The sequence below is a fragment of a genome, unplaced genomic scaffold (assembly GCF_019419815.1).
Source record: "Pyrus x bretschneideri cultivar Hongxiangsu unplaced genomic scaffold, Pyrus_bretschneideri_v1 Contig201, whole genome shotgun sequence".
In the NCBI taxonomy this organism is placed as follows: Eukaryota; Viridiplantae; Streptophyta; class Magnoliopsida; order Rosales; family Rosaceae; genus Pyrus; species Pyrus x bretschneideri.
This window is the reverse complement of record NW_025999504.1, coordinates 418500-441754: the sequence shown is the minus strand read 5'-3', so window position 1 is coordinate 441754 and position 23255 is coordinate 418500. Positions and strand designations below refer to the sequence as shown.

Sequence of the window (23255 nt, the reverse complement as noted above, 5' to 3'; positions counted from 1 at the left end):
TCTCCCTCTTTAACTCATTTCATTATTCATTCACTTTGCATTCATTCAATTCCACCCCACATGCACCCTTTATTCTTCATCATTGCAACCATGGCACATTTACACCAACAAAACAACTCCCATGCCATGGCCTACTCATATTCCCATTTCCTTTCCAACATCTCACATGCATTTCCACCTTCCCACTTCATCATTTCACCACATTCTCCCTCTTTAACTCACATGCATTCATTATTCATTCACTTTGCATTCCCTTTGCAATTACACCCCACATGTCCATTTAATCATTCAACCACATTCCCATTAACCACAAAACAAATCAAACAACACTACCCATGATTCCATCCATCTTCCACACCTTTCCAACCTAGCCACACCCTTTAATCATCCCCCCTTTAATTTATGATTTTATTTCCTAACCCTACATGCATTATTTATTCACTCTTCATCATAACAACCACATTCACTCTTAAACAATCATCCACATATTCTCCCATTCCCCCTATAAAAACCCATGCATTCATACACAAAGGGACATCTCATCTCATTTCACAACACAACACCCCTCAAACACTTCCATTTCTTCCCTTCCCTTTCTCCTCCATTTCTTCCATTTCCATAATCCCCCAATCCATTCAACACACCAACAACATCCCTTAGTCCTTGTGCTACAACGAAGAGGAAGAGAAGAGGGCCTAAACGTTCATACAATTCACGTTTGAGTTGTTGGAATGTTTACGCGTTTCTTTGATTTCAATGTTTAAATTCAATTCTCTTTGTTTTGTAATATGAGAAGAGGAAGAGAAGAGTGCCTAAACGTTCATACAATTCAAGTTTGAGTTGTTGGAATGTTTAGGTGTTTCTTTGATTTCAAAGTTATGAGGAACTAAACCCTTTTTGGCTAGGGGTGATTTCAATACCATGATTATTTATGTAATATGAATTGATGAATTCCGGTTATGAACTCTTGATTCGTGAATGCAATTGGCTTAACTATTTGATGATTAACTTATTTGTGTTTGTTGATTGAGGGTCGACACTTAATTAGCATGCATGAATATGTGGCTAAAGTTTAAGAAGGTTTCACATAATCGTTACTAACTTATACTTGAAAGTAGTGAAGGTCGCTTGTCACGATCGCGTTAAGTTTAATTCTTAGCATGAGTAACATGATGTCATAGTTGCAAGTGCTTTGTCAATGCTTATGGTTTTCATTATTCTTAATGATCTTCGATTGTATCTCTATTATGATGACATGTAGGGAACTTTTGAGAATGTTTTGGGTTGTCGAATGATGCCATCCAATCCAATAATATAAGGAAAATCTGAGGGTTAACTAGTGATGTCACGGTTAATTTGGGGCATTGTCGTTCATAATTCAATGAAGGAATAACTGGAAATTGATTCATATGCATAAATATCATGTGTGGAGAAAGAACCTCTAGCTAATTCACCAACCATCTTATTTCATCAATTACATTCTGTCTAGTTATTAACTTGTTTCGTTATTTCAATTTTCATCAAACCTCAATCCCCCTTTTGCTTTAATGTTCAATATAGTTAGAAATCAATTTAGTTTGTGTTTTTAAAGCATTTTGATTCTTTTGGTTTGTCTTAGTGTTTTAACGTTTAGTTTCACATTCTTTGAGTCTAGTTTAACGTTTTATATTGTTTTTACGTTTTAGTTTTAATTCGTCCAAATCCAATTCCCCCCTATTTCGTTGAAGTCTTAGTCTTAATCTTTCTTATTTTTAGTTTTGCTTTCTTCGAGCATTAAATAGTGTTTTATATTGTGTTCTTATGTTTTTAAGTCAATTTAGAAGGTTTTAGCAAGCCCTCCTAATCCCCGGTCTAGAACGATCCCTCACTTATCCATTCTACTACAATTGTCAAACGAGGGTTTAATTTGAGTGTCAAGTAATTTTCGCATCAATAAACCAACAAATAGATTCATTGAACAACATTCAAGTTACCTCCAAATCCTAATGTTAAACCTTTTTACTGAAACAATTTATTCAAAATCGTCTTAATAGAGGCATCGACTAATTCTATTTAAGAAGATTCTTGATATTCATTCCATGTGTAACTTAGCTTTTCCGAGTTTCATTGGGGATTAGTCCTACCCTTCGGACTTGAGCAATTTGAAATATCATTTTTCATCATATTAACAGAGAAGACAAATAAAACAAGTCAAATCTGGAAATGCTTGAGAAAAGAAAATCGTAGAAAGAGGAACATAAGCTTGAGGTTTTCAAAACAAATGCTCTTATACCTAGAAATTTCTAGGAACAGAAGTTTGGTATAAATTCATAATTGATATACCAATATCTCACAAGAGAACATTATCGTAAACATGCAATTTTCCAGAAATATTTTTGGGCTTAAGGTATTAATTATTACAAGTGAAGTATTTTAAGGAATTTCATAGAGTGCTACATTTGATAACCTTGGAGTTAGGATGGCAACCAAAGGAAGCTTCTTCTTCAACACAATCCCAAACTTCTCAGAAAGATCCAACTTCTCTCCCTCTGGCAATTTCCAATCGAAAGAATGCAAAAGTGTATCAAGTGAATGCATCACCATGCTCTCAACCATTGCAATCCCAACACATATTCTTCTGCTTGAACTAAATGGAAATTTGTTGAAGTCCTTCCCACTGTAGTCCCATTTGATGTCCAAGAACCTCTCCCGATTGAACTCCAACGGGTTTTCCCAAATTGAAGGGTCTTTGAGTATGGCCCAAACATTGATGAAAATCTGAGATCCTTTCAGAATGGTGCAGCCTCCCACAATGCATGTTTCACTTGGGTAATGAGAGACTAACAAAGGCAGGGTTGGGTGCAAGCGCAAGGTTTCTTTCATCATAAATTGTAAGTATGGCAATTTGTCGATGTGGGATTCTTCTACAATGTTGTGTTTTCCAACTACATCTTCTAACTCTTGCTTGGCTTTTTCCATCATCTTTGGTTTGTTCAAGATTTCAGCCAGTGCAAACTCAGTCGTGTTAGAGGAAGTGTCAATCCTCCCCCTCCACCACCATATCCTGTCCACAAAAAGTTGTGTTACCGTACTAATTGGCTCTCAGGAAACAAGGGAAAACAAATGCTCGTGTGGAAAGTAACTTCCATACATGTAGGGCTAAAAACTTGAAACCTAAAATCTAAGCAATTAGCTGCCAATGTAAGGCTAAAAACTTAACATAGACTATAAAACAATCAACCATGTCAATATGTGATATTAAATTTGAGATTTAGGTTGTCTTAATGCATAATGTTTCGAGGGAAGACATAACCTCATGCACACAAAAACATTGAATGAAAACTTACGAACTTGGTGGTTAAACTATTGGACAGTCTTGCCACTTAGTACTACAGTCTAGTGATATTCATCTTCACTTATAAGTGACAGGTCTTAGGTTCGATTATCGCCAAAAGAGAATTTGAACCACATTATGAGCTTAAGCGCACTCATTTCTCCTTTAATATAGATAATCTAGTTTGTTTAAAAAAAAAAAAAAAAAAAAAAAAAAGCACACTATTGGAAGGTCTTAAAATTCCCTTTTTCTTTTTGAACTCAGGTATACGGAACTCGAATTTATCCACAAACTTGTCATGTACAAACCTTTTTGAAAAGAAGAAATCATGATGTAGGAAAAAATAAATGGATGAGATGAAAGATGAGTTTAGAAGGGACAGCGACATTGTAAATCCAAACATGAAAATAGTGCAGACAACAAAACCATGGAGACTCTCATGGACCACATGCACTTAATTGGGTAGCCACAAACGTCCATTTAGAAAAGAATGATGGTGGATCATATGCAGTTAATTGGGTAGGCATAAACTTCCAATTAGAAAATGATTACCGAATCGACTTTGTTTTGGTTTTCACTTTGTTTGCATATTTGTTTCATAGCTAAAAACCAAAAACTAAAAGTTTGTTGAAAATACTAGTGGGTAATGAATGCCCACAGTATTGAATACCTGCCACAACATTGAAAACATTGCCAAAGTGTTGAAAACCTTGGCAGAATATTGATATGTGGAGATTATATTATCAAAGATGTGTGCTTGGAGTTGCTCTATAAATAGAGCACTCCGTATGCTTTGAATTGAGAGCAAAAAAAAGAAAGAGAGGAAGAGGAGAGGAGAGAATACATAGAGTTATCTTTGTACTCCTATTATTCCAAATTATAATAAAAGCATCACTGCTGCCCGAGGACGTACTCCAGTCACATTGACTGTAGAGGAACCTCGTAAATTTTGTGTCTTGTTTTATTTATTCCGCTATACACACATCGTCGATTTTACAACACGTTATCAGCACGAAAAGCTCTCATGTCAGTGGAAAGCATAACGCCATAAATCCGATGAAGCACTATCCACCTCTCACCTCAGTCATCTAAAATCTCACAGAATAAAAGGTATGTCCATTTTTCGTCTCTCTCACTGCGCCAGAAGCGCCCCACCGAATTCTGGTGAGAATTGAAATTCACGACCTGAAGTCGTCACGAGATGAGAAAACTCGTACCTGACAACTAGTTTCCAGAGATCCAGAAGAATCTCATCAGACTTGGAAACCCAGATCATGTTGTTTTCGACGGATCTTGAGAACTCCCATGAATACTTGGTTGTTTGAGATGGTGATGGCAAGAATGAATCCACACAGGCCTCCCTCTCTTGTGCCTCCATCAACCCCACTGTCATTTATGTCTCTGTAAGGAAGTTCTTGCTTAACGATGACATGTTTCCTGGGTCATGCAAGAACAACGCCAGTCTCTAGTAGCCTTTTGGATTAAATTGAATTTGAGCAACCTCCATAACTACCCAGCTGGCTTTGTGTTTCGAGACTGGCAAAGATAGAGAAGGAAGAAAAATAATAGAAAAGGGGGATTGATGGAATGGCAAGGCACATGTGAAGAAGAAAAAAAGGGATGTTGACTGCAACCTAAGAAAAAAAAAAAAAATATATATATATATATATATATATAAAGGATTTGAATGGTGCATGACACCATTTAGTCAAAATGATATAAATAGGTTTCTGTTGGTGCATGACACCATGTTGCAGAAATAAGAAAAGTAACAATAATGAAGTTTGAATAAGTGCTGACAAAAGAAAGAAAAATAATAAATAAAAGGAGGTATAATACTTCTTGTTATTTATGTGAATTGGTGTTGGTTTAAAACCCTTTCACAAGTTCTATTTCCTTTAAAGTAATTTATTTATCATGGACGGTTTTACCGCCTACTGCTTTAAGTTTTGATTTATGTGAATGGTGCTGAATTAAAGCCCTTGTCACAAGCTTTATTTACTTAAATGCAATTTATTCATTATGGCTGGAATTACCGCCTATTGCTTTAATTTATTCATTGTACTTCTTTTTGTTACGATGAGTACATACTGGACCCGAAGTTCCTTGATCAGATCAGAACCTGCAGTTTCTTGATCCTCATCAAATAAAAATGATTGGACCTGAAGTTCCATCAAATAAAAAGATCAGGACATGAAGTTCCTTGATAAGTACCTTAAGTTTGAAATGTCGCAGTGCCTCAACTTAATTGCAATAAAAGCCATAAGAGTCTTAGTCTACAGACTATTAAATAAGGACCAGAAGTTCTTTATGTCCATATTCAAAAATGGTTTAGCAGAAGTATTTATTAAGCAGATGAAATTAATTACCCGCGTTCTGCTGATGAAAATAAAATTGCCAGTTTTTACATGGGTATATGTCATTTTACATGATGCATTATTGATTTGGTTGAGACCTGTTGATAACCATCAATACTTCTCAATACAACTCATGTTTGGGAACCAGCCAAACATTATACATTTACGAGTTTTTGGTTGTGTTATCTATGTGCCTATTGCACTGCCATAACATACTAAAATGAAGCATCATTGCGGATTAGGCATTGATGTTGAACATCATCTATCATTCAATATTTAAAACCCTTGACTGGGGATATATTTACCGCGTGGTTTGCGGACTGTCATTTTGATAAGACAATTTTCCCGCCGTTAGAGGGAGAAAATAACTTCATTTCAGAAGAACAATGAACAAATATCATTCTAGAAGAATGATGAGAAAAAACCGTTCCAGAAGAACGAAGAGAATTTGTCGTATTTTGATTCATGAAGTAATCAATATACAAACAAAGTGAGAATAATTGAATGATGCAACGATATGCAAATCAAATGCCAGATGCATTTAATGATGCAACGAAAGTGATAAAATCACATATGCTTGCTGCAAATGTGCCTACAAGAATTAATGTCCCTGTTGGACAAAATAATATGGCAGCAAATGATTTATCTGTTGCACGCCTGAAGCGTGGCAGCCCCTCAGACTCAAAAGGTTCAGTCATTCGAAAGAAGAAGAATATGGCACTACTGAATTATTGCATTCCCAAAGCGTAGCTGTCGCATGCCAGACGCATGACAGTTGCCACAAGGATACTTGTCCCGAAAAGGTCAATCCGCGGACATTGGAATATTGATGTCTCATGCATGAAGCATAATAGACGTATAAGTTCCAATGACTCAACTCCCGAAGTGGAGATTAAAATCCAAGCTCTATAACGCTCAAAAGGAGGTTATGATCCGCATTCTCTAAATTACGACTATCCTGGAAGAGATAGTGTAATGCCCTTGAAGAGGCAATAGATATCCAAAAGAAATGAAAAGCTTTTATGCATGCGCATGCACATGAGAATATAGGATCACAGATTGATGATAACCAATGGTAATTTTGGTTTTTACAAGTAGCTACTAAATTCATCAATGAGCTGTGGTGATATTGAGTCCCGTTCTTTTTCCATCAACAAAATTATGGGCTAAAAATGGATAAAGGCAAATCCATTACAATTTTGTAAGAACGTGGAAAAATAGACCTATATATTTGGATACAATACAAATAGCCAAAAGATGTTGAACCTAAAAGGTTACATATGGGCATTTGTAATACTGTGAAATATACTCACATGAGATGACACAAGGTTGTAAAGGAGTTCATATGAATGGAGAATTATATACGAAAGGTTATGAGTCACCCACATCATATCTCCATAAGTAAATCCCTCAAATATACATGAAAGCTAATTGCTCTGTATAAATTCTAAAGGAAAATGTGTCATGAAATGTAAAAAATCCCTGAAGGATTCAAATTGCTTGAAGAAAGCCCCAGAAGGGTAAAGCATGAAATATGTACTCAATACTAATGGATGGTATAAATTGCCTTAATGAGTACATCCATTATGGTATTGTTGCAACATACTAAAATCTCTTGTAAGAGTTGATGATATTAAATTGGGACTCCTGAAGAGTCAAGAAAGATTATAAAGTGTTGAGAGAAATATTGTCTCGAACTGCAGAATCGAACAATATGCCAACACGAATCTTATCCATGATGTTTATGACATTAAAGAATCATATGGATTGAAGATTATGAGTTGAATACTCAAATGATTTAGACACTAAGAATAATCATTTATCTTCGCGAGGGTAAAGATAAATTGATATTTGGTCCAGAAGTACCACATCTTAGTGAAATATATGCTTTATTGTATTTAACACAATGCACTGAATGAAATAAAGCTTATATATTAATATCTCCGAGAAATTACATACACATGAGTTAAAACAAACAAACAGAAAGGAACCTTCACAAAGGTTACTCATGTGAAACCTCAGTACTCGGAAGTACCCCAGAAGGGGAAGACACCAGAAGTTGATTATTTGGAGTCTCAATACTTGGTGGAACTCCAGACAACTAAGACAATGGATGTCTTTGGAATAAAGACTCGAACCCCCGATTGTCATTTTGAGTCCGACCTTCGGATTCCAGTAGCTGGTCGAGCTTTCTTTTCATGCTCGTACAGTAATTATTTGCAAGCATGTGTAAAACTCTATTCTCATGCTTGAGCCCTCTAATCTCTTGTTTAAGATTTGCCACCTCAGCCATTAATGATTCAACTTGGTGAGTTCGAGCAAGTAAGCGCTGACCCATATTGGATACAGAGCCCGCAGATTGAACACTGAGAGCCAATGAGTCTTGAACGGCCGCCTCATCAGACCAGTTTGAAAGGATTCTGTTGTCCTTTGAAGTGAGAAGATTCCTGACTACCACTGTAGCGGTTATGTTATTCTTCATCACAGAGTCCTCAACCGTAAGAGGACCATTAGAAGATGAGAAGGACGGGCGTCATATGTTATCCTGACGCTGCTCGTCTGTATCAATCCTAAGACTCAAATCTAAGCAAATGTTAGATGGGCAAGCCATTTTCAGAAATGATGAAGGAAGTCAGATAATATCTCAGAAGTGCAAGAAAGGGAAATTTCTGCAGGCAACAATTCTCTGAGTGTTTCTGAACAAAATTGATATCTCTATAAAAGGAGGGGCAACAGGACCACTTATTCAAAAATCGAAAAGACACCGATTTTCGAATCTCAAAAGCTGGATTTCCCTGCATGACGTCTGTCAACATCTCTCAGACGCAATCTCAGCTCTTGGATATTACATGCAACTTTGTTAAAGATTTCTGATAAAGTTGAAAATGCGTGAATCTTACTGTTCTAATTACACCACAGTTGCTGACAAGAGTAAAGGCATAACACTACTACCTACTATTGGGAAATCCCTATATATGTCAACCTCTATCCTCCATGGCAAGGTAGAATTGAAAAATATCTAACTCTTCCTCATCTCCGAGAATGCATCTTTCACAAAGCATCTCGAAATACTCAGTTTTCTTCCTCTCCGAGAATACCTCTACAAACAAGTCACACCAAAGCAAGAGTATCTCATATCATCAGGGACGAGAGCAAGAGTATCTCATATCATGTAATCTCCCTGTCCTTTCCTTTGTCCTTGTTCTTACCTGCCAAGACAAGGACAGAGAAAGCAATATGTCGGAACCTCCACTCAAACTTGCACTGCCACCAAGAAGTGACGGTCCATTCAAATGCAAGGTTTGCATTTCACTCCTGTATCAGAGGACAAATACTACAAGAGAAGATGCCAAACCTGCATAAGGAAAATACCACTTCTGCAAGGGGAGCAAGTAAGGCAAGTGAAAATGATACATTGAAGCATATGGAGACAACCACAACAAACACATGTCAGTTCATCCCCGACAAAGCCTAAGATCACTTGTCACATGAAGCTCCTCATGATCCAATTTCATTCAAGATCAAGCCTAGATGGCCTTTGAAGAAATCACAAGTCCGATTCAAGATCAAGTGTCCACCACCCTTGAATCAAATTCAGCTCCAGATAAAATAGGTAAATTCAGACCTTTGGAGGAAGTCTAGCAGAAGACCCTCTAACCCAGTTCAAGAACAAGCCTGTGGAAAGTTAACAACAAGTGAAACACCTCATTCGGCAACTATCACCGCTAAAAGACTAAAGCAGCTGGATCAATGATCAGCCTAAAGAATTTGAAATCAGGGGGAGAAACTCATCAAGGGGGAGCATCCAAAAATAGATCAAGATTTTAACGAGGCAACTAATGTTGATATGTGGGCATCCAAGGGGGAGTGTTGAAAATACTAGTGGGTAATGAATGCCCACAGTATTGAATACCTGCCACAACATTGAAAACATTGCCAAAGTGTTGAAAACCTTGGCAGAATATTGATATGTGGAGATTATATTGTCAAAGATGTGTGCTTGGAGTTGCTCTAAAAATAGAGCACTCCGTATGCTTTGAATTGAGAGCAAAAAAAAGAAAGAGAGGAAGAGGAGATGAGAGAATACATAGAGTTATCTTTGTACTCCTATTATTCCAAATTATAATAAAAGCATCACTGCTGCCCGAGGACGTACTCTAGTCACACTGACTATAGAGGAACCTCATAAATTTTGTGTCTTGTTTTATTTATTCCGCTGTACACACATCGTCGATTTTACAACAAAGTTATATTTTTTGAATTTTCAAATTTTACCTTTCAATTTTTAATTAATAATTGTTGGTGCATTTTTTGTTTTGTTTTGTTTTTTTTTTTTTTTCCAACAAATGATAGTATCTACAGTAAGGGGGTGGGGGAGTAAGCTAATATTTACAATGAGCTAATGTAGTTCAACTTCGCTTTTGGCGAGAATTGAACTTAAAACCTCTCACTTACAAATGAGAAGGAATATCACTAGACCATAGTACTAAATAGCTTGTTGGTGCATTTTTAATAGAGTTTTTATCACAAATGGAGCCTGAAATTGATCCATATCATCAACATGGTCCTTGAAATTGAAAATCAATCAATATTGTCCCTGAATATAGGTGTTGCAGATCAGTGTAGTCCTTCTGTTAGAATTCTGTCAAATAATCTGTTAGTGTGTTGATGTGGCACACATATGAATTCATATATCCAATTAAAATGAACAATGTGGATTAGAACTGGCATTCATGTCGTGTTTCTCATGTTCGTGTCGTGTTGTGTAATACCCATTAAAGTAAACGGGTAATATGACCCGACCCAAAATCAACCCGTTAATATTATTAGGTAATATGACCAAACCTATTACCCGTTAAGAAAAATATATTTTAAATCAATAAAAATGAAAATGAAAAACATAATTTGACCCCAAAAAATGTAAAACATAATACTAAATTAGTATATACATACTAAATTTCAGAGTTGACCCCTTCATGAAAGTTGTAAAACTTTTCATTATGAGCGATCACATTTTTCACACTTCTACAATAATTATTATTAATTTTATTGATTTTGCACTCAAATAAAAAATAATGTTCATGAGATTTGGAGTGTCACATCCCGATCCGGAGCATATCACTTCTCGGGCCCGCTCCACCACCGTAATACAATATTGTTCGCTTTGGGCTTACCATTCCCTCACGGTTTTGTTTTTGGGAACTCACGATCAACTTCCCAGTGGGTAACCCATCATGGGATTGCTCTAGCCCCCCATTCGCTTAACTTCGGAGTTCCTACGGAACCCGAAGCCAGTGAGCTCCCAAATGGTCTTGTGCTAGGTAGGGGTGGGAATATACATTTAAGGATCACTCCCCTAGGCGGTGTGGGATGCTACAATCCACCCCCCTTAGGGGCCCAATGTCCTCGTCGGTACACATGCGACCGGGGTTAGGCTCTAATACCAAATTGTCACATCCCCGCCCGGGGCGAATCACTTCCCAGGCCCGCTCCACCACCGTAGCACGATATTATCCGCTTTGGACTTACCATTCCCTCACGGTTTTGTTTTTGGGAACTCACGAGCAACTTCCCAGTGGGTCACCCATCATGGGATTGCTCTAGCCCCCTTCTCACTTAACTTCAGAGTTCCTACGGAACCCGAAGCCAGTGCGCCCCCAAAAGGCCTCATGCTAGATAGGGATGGAAATATACATTTAAGGATCACTCTCCTAGGCGGCGTGAGATGTTACATGGTTTTAAAAATCTAAACGACTATGTAACCATCGTCTAAGCGTTGAGGATGCAATTATGAACGTTTATTATGCTTTCACATCTTTCAAACTTATACATTAATAATTATGAATTTTGTTTATTTTGAACTCCCTTAAAAATACTATTCATGAGAATTTGTATGGTTTTAAAAATTCAAACGATCATATACTCATCCTTAAAGCGTAGAGGATGCGACTACGACTATGAGTGTTCGCATATTTTTTTCATATTTTTCACACATGTTAATTAATTATTATAATTTTTTTAATGTCTTTGGTATTTTTAAATTACTTGATATTTTATTTTTAATATGTTTTATGATTTTTAATCTCAATCTTTGCCTATAATATACTATAAAAATAAATAAAACTTAAATTTTAAATTTTATATAGAAGAATAATTAATAAACAATATATACATATTCATTATATCTATTGTATTTTATAGTAAGTTTTTTTAGTAGTTTAAAAAATTAAAATTATCAAAATAACTTTTTTCTTATCGTGTCGAAATGGGTTACCCGTGTGTCACTTTCGTGTAAACCTGTTAAGGACCCATTATTAACGGGTTATTATCGTGTGACCCGATAATGATCCGATTCGTTATAATGTTAACTCGAAACCCGTTATTTTTGTGTCGTTTATGTGTCATGTTAGCGGATCGTATAAAAAATTATCAGTTCTAATGTGGATTATGTTTTATTTTTTAAATAAAAATAAGTTTTTATTTTTTTCCAAAGCTTAAAAAAAAAAAAAAAAAAAAAAAAAAGGAACAGCAAGCCTCAGCCACCCCAACCACTTAAAGAAGTCCCCCACAACGTGATGACTTCTCTCTCCCTCTTTCACGCCTTCCCCTTTCTTTCTTTCTCCCCCCCTCTCCGATCGAACCTCCCATCTGCGCACACCCATCTTCCCTTCCCTGGCGCCCCGCATTCTTCCACGACCCCCCACTCGCAATTTCCAGTTTTGATTTTCAAGATTTTTTTTTTTTTTTTTTTTTTTTTAAAGACATCGCCAGTAATCCCATAGCTATAGAGATACCACAATTTTCTGTAATCTTCGTTATCTATGCATAATCTGGTCTGATAAGACACAAAGACCAAAATCAATAAGATTCATAACAAAATGAGATTAAAATTTTAATCACATGCTGACATCACCCCTCTTGTTCCATTGACCATGATCAAAACCGGGAGAAGATGGACCAAGTCTGAGGGAGAATCGGTTCTTCGAGTACGATCCAAAAGATCAAAAACAGTGGAAGGAACTAGAGAGTCGAGAGATCCTAAAAGCCAGAATGACTAAACTTTTGTTTATTGCTTTCTATTTACTCAGGTTTATTGTTTTCAGAATTTTGATCATTCTTAAAAATAATAGCTTGATATAATCCACATGTTGCTATTTAATAGGGTACATGGGTCCGTAAATGTGTCACATCAACAAACTAACAGATTATTTGACAGAATACTACAGAATAACTACATTGATTTGCAGCACCCATATTTAAGGACGACATGGATCGATTTTCAATTTCAGGAACTATCTTGATGGGATGGGCTTATTCTAATGGTCATTTGTTATAAAAATCCTTTTTAATATTAAATAAATAAATTATAATTATAATTATTTGATTGCTAGTGGGGGAGTTAAGTTTGTTTGTCGTTATTTGTTATTAGTACGAAATTGAGTGGAGTCTTTTAACCTTTCACCTGTTGTAACTTTTGTAGCTCTTATTATTGTTAATAAGAGTGAGAATAAACAATAATTAGTAGCATTTTCTTCATCATATTTTTATTTATCATCCCACTAGCATTTTCCTCTACATCTATTGTTCTTCATGCCTCCATCTTTTCCATCTTTTACTTACTGGCCACTGAAGGATGTTTTTGTGGACTCTTCCTTTTTGTGCAGCTAGGTTTTAGTCATGTTATATTTTGGAGGGGACAAGTTAGGATATATATTGTTGCACCAATTCGAAAATTTTTGTCAAACCATAGTGGGCGTGAATCTCTTTACAGAGAGTGAGATACCAACGTCTCAACCTAATGTGTAGGCGATTCAATATCACAATTTTATTGTAATGTTTCGGATTTCACTGGGAATTAGTCCTATCCTTCGGACTTGAGCAATTTGAAATATCACTTTTCATCATTTGAACAGAGAAGAATAAAACAAGTCAAATCCGGAAATGCTTGAGAAAAGAAAACCGTAGAAAGGGGACAACAGCTTGAAGTTTTCAATAACAAATGCTCTTATACCTAGAAATTTCTAGGAACATAAGTTTGGTATAAATTCATAATCTACATATATATATATATATATATATATCGATATCTCACAATAGAACATTATCGTAAATATGTAGTTTTCGAGAAATATTTTTAGGCTTAAGTTGGTATTAATTATTACAAGTGAAGTATTCTAAGGAATTTGATAGCAGCATTGTTCTACTCATAAAGTGATGGATCTGATAACCTTGGAGTTGGGATGGCAATCAAAGGTATCTTCTTCTTCAACACAATCCCAAACTTCTCAGAAAGATCCAACTTCTCTCCCTCTGGCAATTTCCAATCAAAAGAATGCAAAAGTGTAGCAAGTGAATGCATCACCATCCTCTCAGCCATTGCAATTCCAGCACATATTCTTCTGCCAGACCCAAATGGAAAATAGCTGAAGTCTTTCCCACTATAGTCCCATTTGCTATCCAAGAACCGCTCTGGATTGAACTCCAATGGGTTTTCCCAAATCGAAGGGTCTCTGTGTATGGCCCAAACATTGATGAAAATCCGAGATCGTTTTGGAATGGTGTACTCTCCCACAATGCATGTTTCACTTGGGCAATGAGGGACTAACAGAGGCAGGGCTGGGTGCAAGCGCAAAGTTTCTTTCATCACAGCTTGTAAGTATGGCAATTTGCCGATGTGGGATTCTTCTACAATGTTGTGCTTGCCAACTACGTCTTCTAACTCTTGCTGGACTTTTTCCATCATCTCTGGTTTGTTCATGATTTCAGCCATTGCAAACTCAGTTGTGTTGGAGGAAGTGTCAGTCCCACCCACCACCATATCCTGTCCATAGAAAGTTGTGTTACTATACTAATTGGCTCTCTGGAAACCAGGGAAAACAAATCCTCATGTGGAAAGTAACTTTCATACAGGTAGGAGGTCAGGTACTTTGTACAAGAGTTTCCATTAGCTAAAACTGAAACTTGAAACCTAAAATCTAAGCCATTAGCCCGCCAATTTAAGGCTAAAACTTAACGTACCCTGTAAAACAATCAACCATGTCAATAAGTGAGACTGAATTTGAGATTAAGGTTGTCTCAACGCATCATGTTTCAAGGAAAGACATAACCTCATGCACACAGAAACATTGAATGAAAACTCACGAATTTGGTGATCAAACTATTGGACGGTTTTGCCACTTATTACTACGCTATAAGGTTATTCCTCTGTACTTGTAAGTGAGGGATCATAGGTCATAGGCGGAGCCAATTAATGCCTAGCATGATCAGCTGACCCTCCTCACCGTTTGCCAAGTTTGTAATCATTTATTGTCTTTAGACTTATTTGGTTCCATATAAAACCCGACCATTCTCACAAATAAATTTCTTCAGTACATTATCTATATTCCTCCAACTAAATCAAACCTGATTTGACAAGATATATGGATCATGGACATCATATGGTATGTTTATATCATTCCAAACTCAGAACCATAAATTAAAATGTAAAATATAATTCAAAGGATAATACTTGCATTCCCTTTTAGAGATGAGTTCATCTATGCACTTGCAAATAATGTATCTTCAAAACAGAAATTTCACAATCGAAACCATTCAACCTCTTAATTTCATTTGAAGACCATCCTATGAAAAAATCATTTGAATTAGTGATTGTTTAGTCATCTGAATATATCAAACAAATTAACGGTGTAGGTATCAAGTAATAGTTCTTCAAAAAAAAAAATCAAGTAATATAATCATGATGAACTTTTGATCCTACAGACGAATTCTTGTGATCAAATTCTCCATCTCCTAAAGTTTTCCTGAACTAAAGAAGAAAATTGACCCTCCTTAACAAAAATTATGGCTTTTCCACTGTTTTAGGTTTGATTCTCGCCAAATGCGAATTTGAACCACATTATTGCTAACCCAATGTGAGTAAGCTCGTCCCCTCCCATTTAGTGTAGATGATATAGTTTGTCTAAAAAAATTAAAAAGCTACTTAATGTAGATAATAGCATTTGTTAAAAAATAAAAAAATAAATAAAAACTATTGGACGGTTTTAGAATTTCCCTTTTTCTTCATAAACTCGGGTATACGGAACTTGAGTTTATCCACAAACTTGTCATGTACAAACCTTTTTGAAAAGAAGAAAGCATGATGTGGGAAAAAAATAAATGGATGAGATGAAAGATGAGTTTGGAAGGGACAGCAACATTGTAAGTACAAACATGAAAATAGACCAAACAACAAAACCATTGCAGGCCAATCATGTACAAACAATAAAGCCATTGAGGCTCTCGTGGTAGGGATGGGGAAAATACCCACGAACATGAGTAATTGCGGTTACCCGTCTATTTAAAACTCTCGGTTATGATTATAGGTAGTCGTTTAAACAAACAAACAGGTATGAGTATAATCGTTTAACCGTGAAATTTAAATAGATGGTTATGGTTATTTTAATATATGTAAAATTAAAAAAGAAAACTAAAAGCTCTAAAATTGTTCAACCTCTCCCAATTGTTTGTGGTGCTGCTGGCTAATCTCCAGGCAAGAGTCCCAGACTGTTTCCGAATTTATTTTCATGGACACACTTTGTTCTATTTTGATGCCTCAGTATTTGTTTTATTTTCTCTTTTTCTTATGATATTAATTGATTGTCAACCACACAAGTTTCGTAACGAGATCGACTTGCTTGACATTAGACCTAACAATTTTTAACATGATAACAAATCAGGTAGTTATCGGGTAATTCAATAAGCACCTATTAAAATAACGAGTTAGTCCCGATATACATATGGGTAAACCGATACATGATAAGAAAAATATTAATTTTATAATTTTATAACCCTAAAAATACTAAAATAATTATATATATAATATTATATACTATAATAATATATAATATTATAACCCATACGTATAATATATATATATATATATATATATATATATATAGGAATCCTTTAACAGAAGGGATCCCCATTCTTCTAAAAAAATGGGGACATCCTCTTGATCGTTGAATTTGACTTTAATAAAATTGTGCGGTTGAGATTGTGTGGCCTGTGATTTAATCTCAACCACACAATTTTATTAAAGCCAATCTAACGGTTAAGAGGGTATCCCCATTTTTTTAGAAAAATGGGAATCCCTCTTGTTAAAAGACCTATATATATATATATATATATATATATATATATATATATATGTTAAATTATACTTAGAAAATTTGGAAAAATAAGGTTATATATTTGTATAGAGTAAACTGTTGATTTTTCCCCTGAACTTTCACCTAACTTTTGATTTCCCCTGTACTTTTCTATTGGAAAATTAAGGACTCAAACTAATTTTTTTAGCCGATTTGCCCCCTACCGTTAGTTTTTCATATATTCCATCCATATTTCTGTTAAGTGAAACCATGTGCACAATATGTGAGGGTAGTTAAGTCATTTCACTTTTAAAAATGATTAAAAACCTGAATATAAATAAAAAAAAACAAAACTTTTCCTCTATTTTTTCCATCTAATTCCTATCCTCAATTTTATTTTTCCCTCTCATTCCTATGCATGAGAAATGACATATGGTGTTATTGTCTTCATAAGTAGCTTAGTTAGTCTTTTTCTTGAAGCATGTACTACCATTTTTATTTTCTCTAACAAATTAATAATTTGACAAATGTTCATGGTGTGATTGTCTCCAAAGCTGTGCATTAATATAAGAAACATGTTCATAATACTCATAAAAAATACTCAAGATAATTACATACTTTTCATAATGTCATAATAATCCTAATACAATTTCACAAAATGATTATTAAGAAGTTGGAAAACATAAGAGATTTTATCATCCATAAGGTATATAATCCATAGAATCTCGATTACAAAATATGGGCATTCCACTAAGCAAACACAAGCAAAATAAGGTTTTAGTTATCAAAACAAGAGCACAAACAATTTGCTCGAAACACACATGACACATGGAGATCAACTACACTATCCATGGCCTTCCTCGTTTGGTTGGAATCTTGTACCTAAGCCTATTTTCATTTCTGATGGCTGAGTAAGGTTGAGGTTGAGGTTGAGGGTGTTATGTTTTCCAACTTTTTAAGGATCATTTGTGGAATTGTATTGGGATTATTATGACATTATGAAGAGTATGTAATTATCTTAAGCATTTTTTTATGAGTACTATGAACATGTTTCTTATATTAATGCACAGCTTTGGAGACAGTAACACTATGAGCATTTGTCAAATTATTAATTTGTTAGAGAAAATAAAAATGGTAGTACATGCTTCAAGAAAAAGACTAGCTTAGCTACTTATGAAGACAATAACACCATATGTCATTTCTCATACATAGGAATGAGAGGGAAAAATAAAATTGAGGATAGGAATTAGCGGGCAAAAATAGAGGGAAAGTTTTATTTTATTTATTTATTTTCAGTTTTTTAATCATTTTTAAGAGTGAAATGATGTAACTACCCTCACATGTTATGCACATGGTCTCACTTAACAGAAATATGGATGGAATATATGAAAAACTAACGGTAGAGGGCAAATCGGCTAAAAAAACTTAAGTTTGAGTCCTTAATTTTCCAATAGAAAAATTCAGGGGGAAAATCAAAAGCAAAGTGAAAGTTCAGGGGGTAAATCGACAGTTTACTCTATTTTTATATGGTACAATACTATTATTTTATTTCTTTTCAGAATAATTTTGGTAAACTTCTCATAATTTGAATGATTTATAATGTTTGGTTTTTCTATACTTAATTTATGCAGAACAGAGTTCTGATGTGGAAAATCTTACTGAAAACATCATCAACATAACTCTTGAAGGCAATAGACCAAGCCAAAGTTCCAATACAACCCCATGAAGATTGAGGAAAATTGAAAATTTTTGTAAAATGAATATCATGCAAGCTTTGAGTTTCATTGGCAAGATTTTAACTTCTGAGAAAGACTTTACAACCTTGAAAAGAAAAACTCTTTCATTTTGCATATCCGTACACATTTTGATATTTTGTAGTAGACTAATAGTGTATTGGTTTTATTAGGCTCTTATTTTGGAATGTAGATGTAGTACTTAACGACAAATGTGTTTTTATGTTTTGAAGTAATATTTATGTGGCAATTTGTTATGTGCAAATTTAAGAAGAAAAAAAAATATTTTTTTTAATGGGTCAGGTCGTTTTACCTGATGGGTAAAGTGACCAAACATGTTAAGGACTCGTTAATGTAACTGGTTGGGTCATTTTGCCTCAATGGCAAGGTTTTAAATTCTGAGAAAGACTTCACAACCTTGAAAATAAAAACTCTTTCATTTTGCATATCCTTACACATTTGATATTTTGTAGTAGGCTAGTAGTGTATTGGTGTTTTTTTATTAGGCTCTCATTTTAGAGTATAGATGTTGTACTTAACAACAAATGTGTTTTTATTTTTTGAAGTAATATTTATGTGGCAACGTGGTATGTGCAAATTTAAGGAAAAAAAAATATTTTTCTTAATGAGTCATAACATGTTGGGTCCTTTTACCTGATGAGTAAAGTGACATAACCTATTAAGGACCTCTTAAGATAACGGGTGGTACACGACATAACATGTTAAGATAATAAGTGTTACACCAAAAAAACATGAAGCATGACAAACATGACCCGTTTTCCAGGCCTACATGACATCATACGGCAGTCGTAACATTTTTCATCAATGATACAATAATATGTATAAGTTTTTTGAGGACTTGGAACATTAAAATACGGAAATGCATGTTAAATGTACCTAATATAACTGTTTATGCAATTATCCAATGAATAAACTGTTATACGTGTAAGAACTTAATGATTATGAGTAAATAACTATGGTTACCCACCCTCTATAACCGTTCTCCATCCTTGCACATGGACCACGTGCACTTAAGTTGGGTAGGCACACGTGTCCATTGAGAAAATGATGGTGGACCATATGCAGTTGATTGGGTAGGCATAAACTTCCAAGTAGAAAATGATAACCGAATCGCCTTTGTTTTTGTTTCCACTTTATTTGCATATTTGTTTCATAGCGACAAACTAAAACTGAAAACCAAAAATTAGAAGTTATATTTTTTGAGTTTTCAAACTTTACCTTTCAACTTTTAGTTAATAATTGTTGGTGCATTTTTAATTTTTTTTTTTCAAATGTACATTTTTAATATTAATTAATTATAATTGTCATTGTTTTATTTCAATGTTCTAAAAAACGTTAGGCGTTAGTCGGGCGGTAGGCTGGCGTCTAGGCTAGGTGGGGTCTAGGGGGCCTAGGTGAATTTAGGTAAATTTTTTGTATATCTTGTAAATAAGTATATATTGACACTTATAAAAAATTATACTTGTATGAAATATATCGATAAGATAATAAAAAAAATGATAAAATGCAAAAAGAATATCCAACAAGTACAAAATTTAAAAACACATTAAGCATATATACCATATAACTTAACATTTTGAATGACTATATCTAATTTTTAAAAATTAAAAGTAAAAATCCCATGGGTTGGGTGGTTCATAATAAAGAGAATTCTGAAAAGGTGCATATGCATTCTTCCCCATTTCATAAAACACCACGTGTGTGGTGTGATCCCTTCCCTCCAACCCTAGTCCCCATGCCTCACATCAGCCAAGACGGTCAGACACCCCAACCATTTTGACGCCTTGAAAATTGGAAACTTCTATTCTTTTTTATTCTTTTCTTTACCTCATCCTCTTTGTCTTCTTTCCATTTCCTCCCCCCCCCCTTTTTTTTTTTTCCCTGTGTAAATTTAAATTCTCCTTTTTCTTTTTTGGTTTTCTCTTAATTCAAATATAAATAGTATTTAACGAAAACTGACCGCATGATGTACGATAAATGAACATGATTACGGGATTCTTAGGATCCCTAGGAAAAGGATCCGACGAGGATCATTTTCCATTATTTGTTATTACTAGGGAATTAAGTGGAATTGTTTAACCTTTCACCTATTGTAACTCTTGTAACTCTATTTATAGTTAATTATAGGTTTATTACCCTATTCACTAAGGTGTGATAATAAACTTATAATTAGTAGCATTTTCTCCATAATATTTTTATTTATCATCCCACTAGCATTTTTTTATGGTGTCAGTGCATTTATCATGTAGCATTTTGCTGAACCGATTCGTGAATTATTGTCAAACTGCAGTGAGCTTGAATCTTCTTATAGAGAGTGAGATACTCGCGCCTCAATCTAATGTCTACCTGCTTCTTAGAAAAATATCAATTTTTTTTTGTAATTTTTCCAACAATAATTCGATGATGCATTACTAAACAAGTTATAGTGAAAAAAAAAAATATGAAAAATAAAACTGAAAGCTTGCTACAAATTCAAAGTAAGTCAAACATTTACTTACCATGAGCAAGGCTTTGAGATGAGTCATGGTGAAGGGCGTCTTGGAATCTCCTCCTTCCTCCTTCAACTTCAACAAAAACGTCAAAAAATCCTTATTCCCCTCCTCCCCTTCCTTGTCAATCCGCAGCCGTTGATCTATTATCTTCTCAAATATCCCATCAAACCTCCGGGCCAACCAGCCCATCTTCTTCACCACCCCTTGCAAATCAAACCTGGCCAAACCCGGATAAAAGTCCGAAACATTCGGCTTCCCCAAAAGCACCGTCATCTCCGACACCACTTCCCGATACTCCGCCGAGAGCCCCGCCTTCTCGTCTCCCTGCACGGTCCCGCCCCACAGCATGTTCGTAATAACATTCATCACGTTCAGGAACATCTGCTCCCCCACGTTGACCGGCGATCCGATCCGATCGTAGAAGTACCCGACGGTCCGTCGGAGCTGTTTCCGCCGGAGCGCGTACACAGAGTCAAGAGTGGTGTTGCTGAGCATTTTTTGCACGCAAACTTTCCTCAGCATCCGCCACTCCGGTCCGTACGGAGTCCACACGATGTCGGATCCCCCGTACGACGCGGCCCGACCCGCGGAGGGGACGTCGCGGTTGGCGAAGGTGATATCATGGTCCTTGAGAATCTCGCGAGCTAAGGAAGGGGAGGTGACTACAACGCCGATGGTGTTGCCAAGGCGGAGCTTGAAGATGGGGCCGTATGATTGGGCCAGGCCCGCGAAGTAGGAGTGGAGTTCTGGGTCGAGGGAGAGGAGGTTCCCGAGCAAGGGCAAGGCCCGTGGGCCGGGTGGCAGCGGCGGGTTCGGGTTGTTAGATTTTTTGACCAGCCAGAGGTACAGAAAGACGAGGAAAATGGCGGAGATGAAGGTCAGCAAAGTTTGGTCAGTACTTGATGGGCGGGATTGAGACCAGAGGGAGTACAGGTAGCTGGAATGGGAACCGGAAGCCATTGCTGTACACTGGGTGCAGTGTTTGGGAACGGCAATTGATTGGGAATGCAGGAATGGATTAATATAATATTCAAGTGAAGGAATATTTTGTTGGCAGGCCGGCCGTACATGGTATATTAGATGGTAAGACTAAACTTATAAAAAATAGGATGCTTTAGATTTTGACCCTTACAATTCATTATTTCTAGATAAAAACCCATCTATCTTTAAAGATTCAGTTTAAGTCCAAATTTAAAATTTGCAAACATATAGGAACACTATTGACATAATAATACAATTTATTTACACTCATACCACTCATACTTTATGGTCCATTTTCCAAATTCCTAAATTTATGCCAAATTAAAAGTAGTAGAAAAAGTGAAATAAAATGAAAAAAGTGTTTGCATTAACCGTATCTATGTCAAACTAGAGAAGTAATTTTTTTTTTTTCCGTGATATATTTTGTAGCAATTTTATCCATATTAATTGGTAGGTAAATTAGTTTGTTCCAATTATTTTAAAAAAAAAATGCTACACCTATATTATATATTTTGAATCAAATAACATTCCTCTAACTTGTAGGTAAATTATTTTCTATGTATTGTTATATATGTTAGACATGTTTTGTTGTTGTATAAACATGAGTGGAACATAATATTGTTGATTTTATACATCAAACTGCATTTCTTTTGTTATAGGTAAATTATTTTCCATGTACAAGTACTTATGTTAGGCAAGTTTTGTTGTTGGTACATACAATATTTTGTATCATTGTGAAGAAAGATGTTGTGACACACCCCGACCGAGATCAGGGCGTGCTGGCCGTCACGTGGAAGTGACGTAGCCAAGTGCATAGTGCGGAAGCTAATAAAGTAGTAATGTAAAGGTACGAATAAATAAAAACTAGCATACATAAGGTCAAAGTAAGAAGTGCTAGCGTAAGTGAGACACAAATTCAGAGCAGAAAACCCTAACCAGTCCAAACTAAAATAACGTTACAACAGTACACCCGAAGGTGAAAATACGCTGGTGATCGTCTGTCAGAAATGCCGGGAAAGCCCTCTGGGAAACCACCAAACCAACTGAACAGCTAGAACCTGGAGGGGCGCAAAACAAAAGCGTGAGTGGGCAAAAACAAAGCTTTTCGAAAACCATTTCAAAAATAAGATTCTAACTCCTCGCTGTAAAACCTGTATACTTCCCAGAAAATAAGCATATGCACGTAGATATAAATATGCCAATCATGCTCAACTATAGGCCATAACGGAACC

At 35.6% G+C, this 23255-nt stretch overlaps 2 protein-coding genes across 2 annotated transcripts; both read right to left on the bottom strand.

The window, feature by feature from the left end:
- Positions 1 to 2097: 2097 nt before the first annotated feature.
- Positions 2098 to 3431, bottom strand: LOC125477230 (flavonoid 3',5'-hydroxylase 1-like). Its single transcript, XM_048584184.1, has one exon. The coding sequence runs from the start codon at positions 2959 to 2961 to the stop codon at positions 2413 to 2415; it is 549 nt and encodes a 182-aa protein (XP_048440141.1). The 5' UTR covers positions 2962 to 3431; the 3' UTR covers positions 2098 to 2412.
- A 10313-nt stretch (positions 3432 to 13744) lies between these two features.
- LOC125477231 (flavonoid 3'-monooxygenase CYP75B137-like) lies at positions 13745 to 22306 on the bottom strand. The gene is made up of 2 exons (XM_048584185.1): positions 21049 to 22306; positions 13745 to 14491 (listed from the first exon to the last, which is right to left on the bottom strand). Exons 1-2 carry the CDS (start codon positions 22000 to 22002, stop codon positions 13871 to 13873), a joined length of 1575 nt encoding a protein of 524 aa, XP_048440142.1. The 5' UTR covers positions 22003 to 22306; the 3' UTR covers positions 13745 to 13870.
- Between the last annotated feature and the right edge of the window lie 949 nt (positions 22307 to 23255).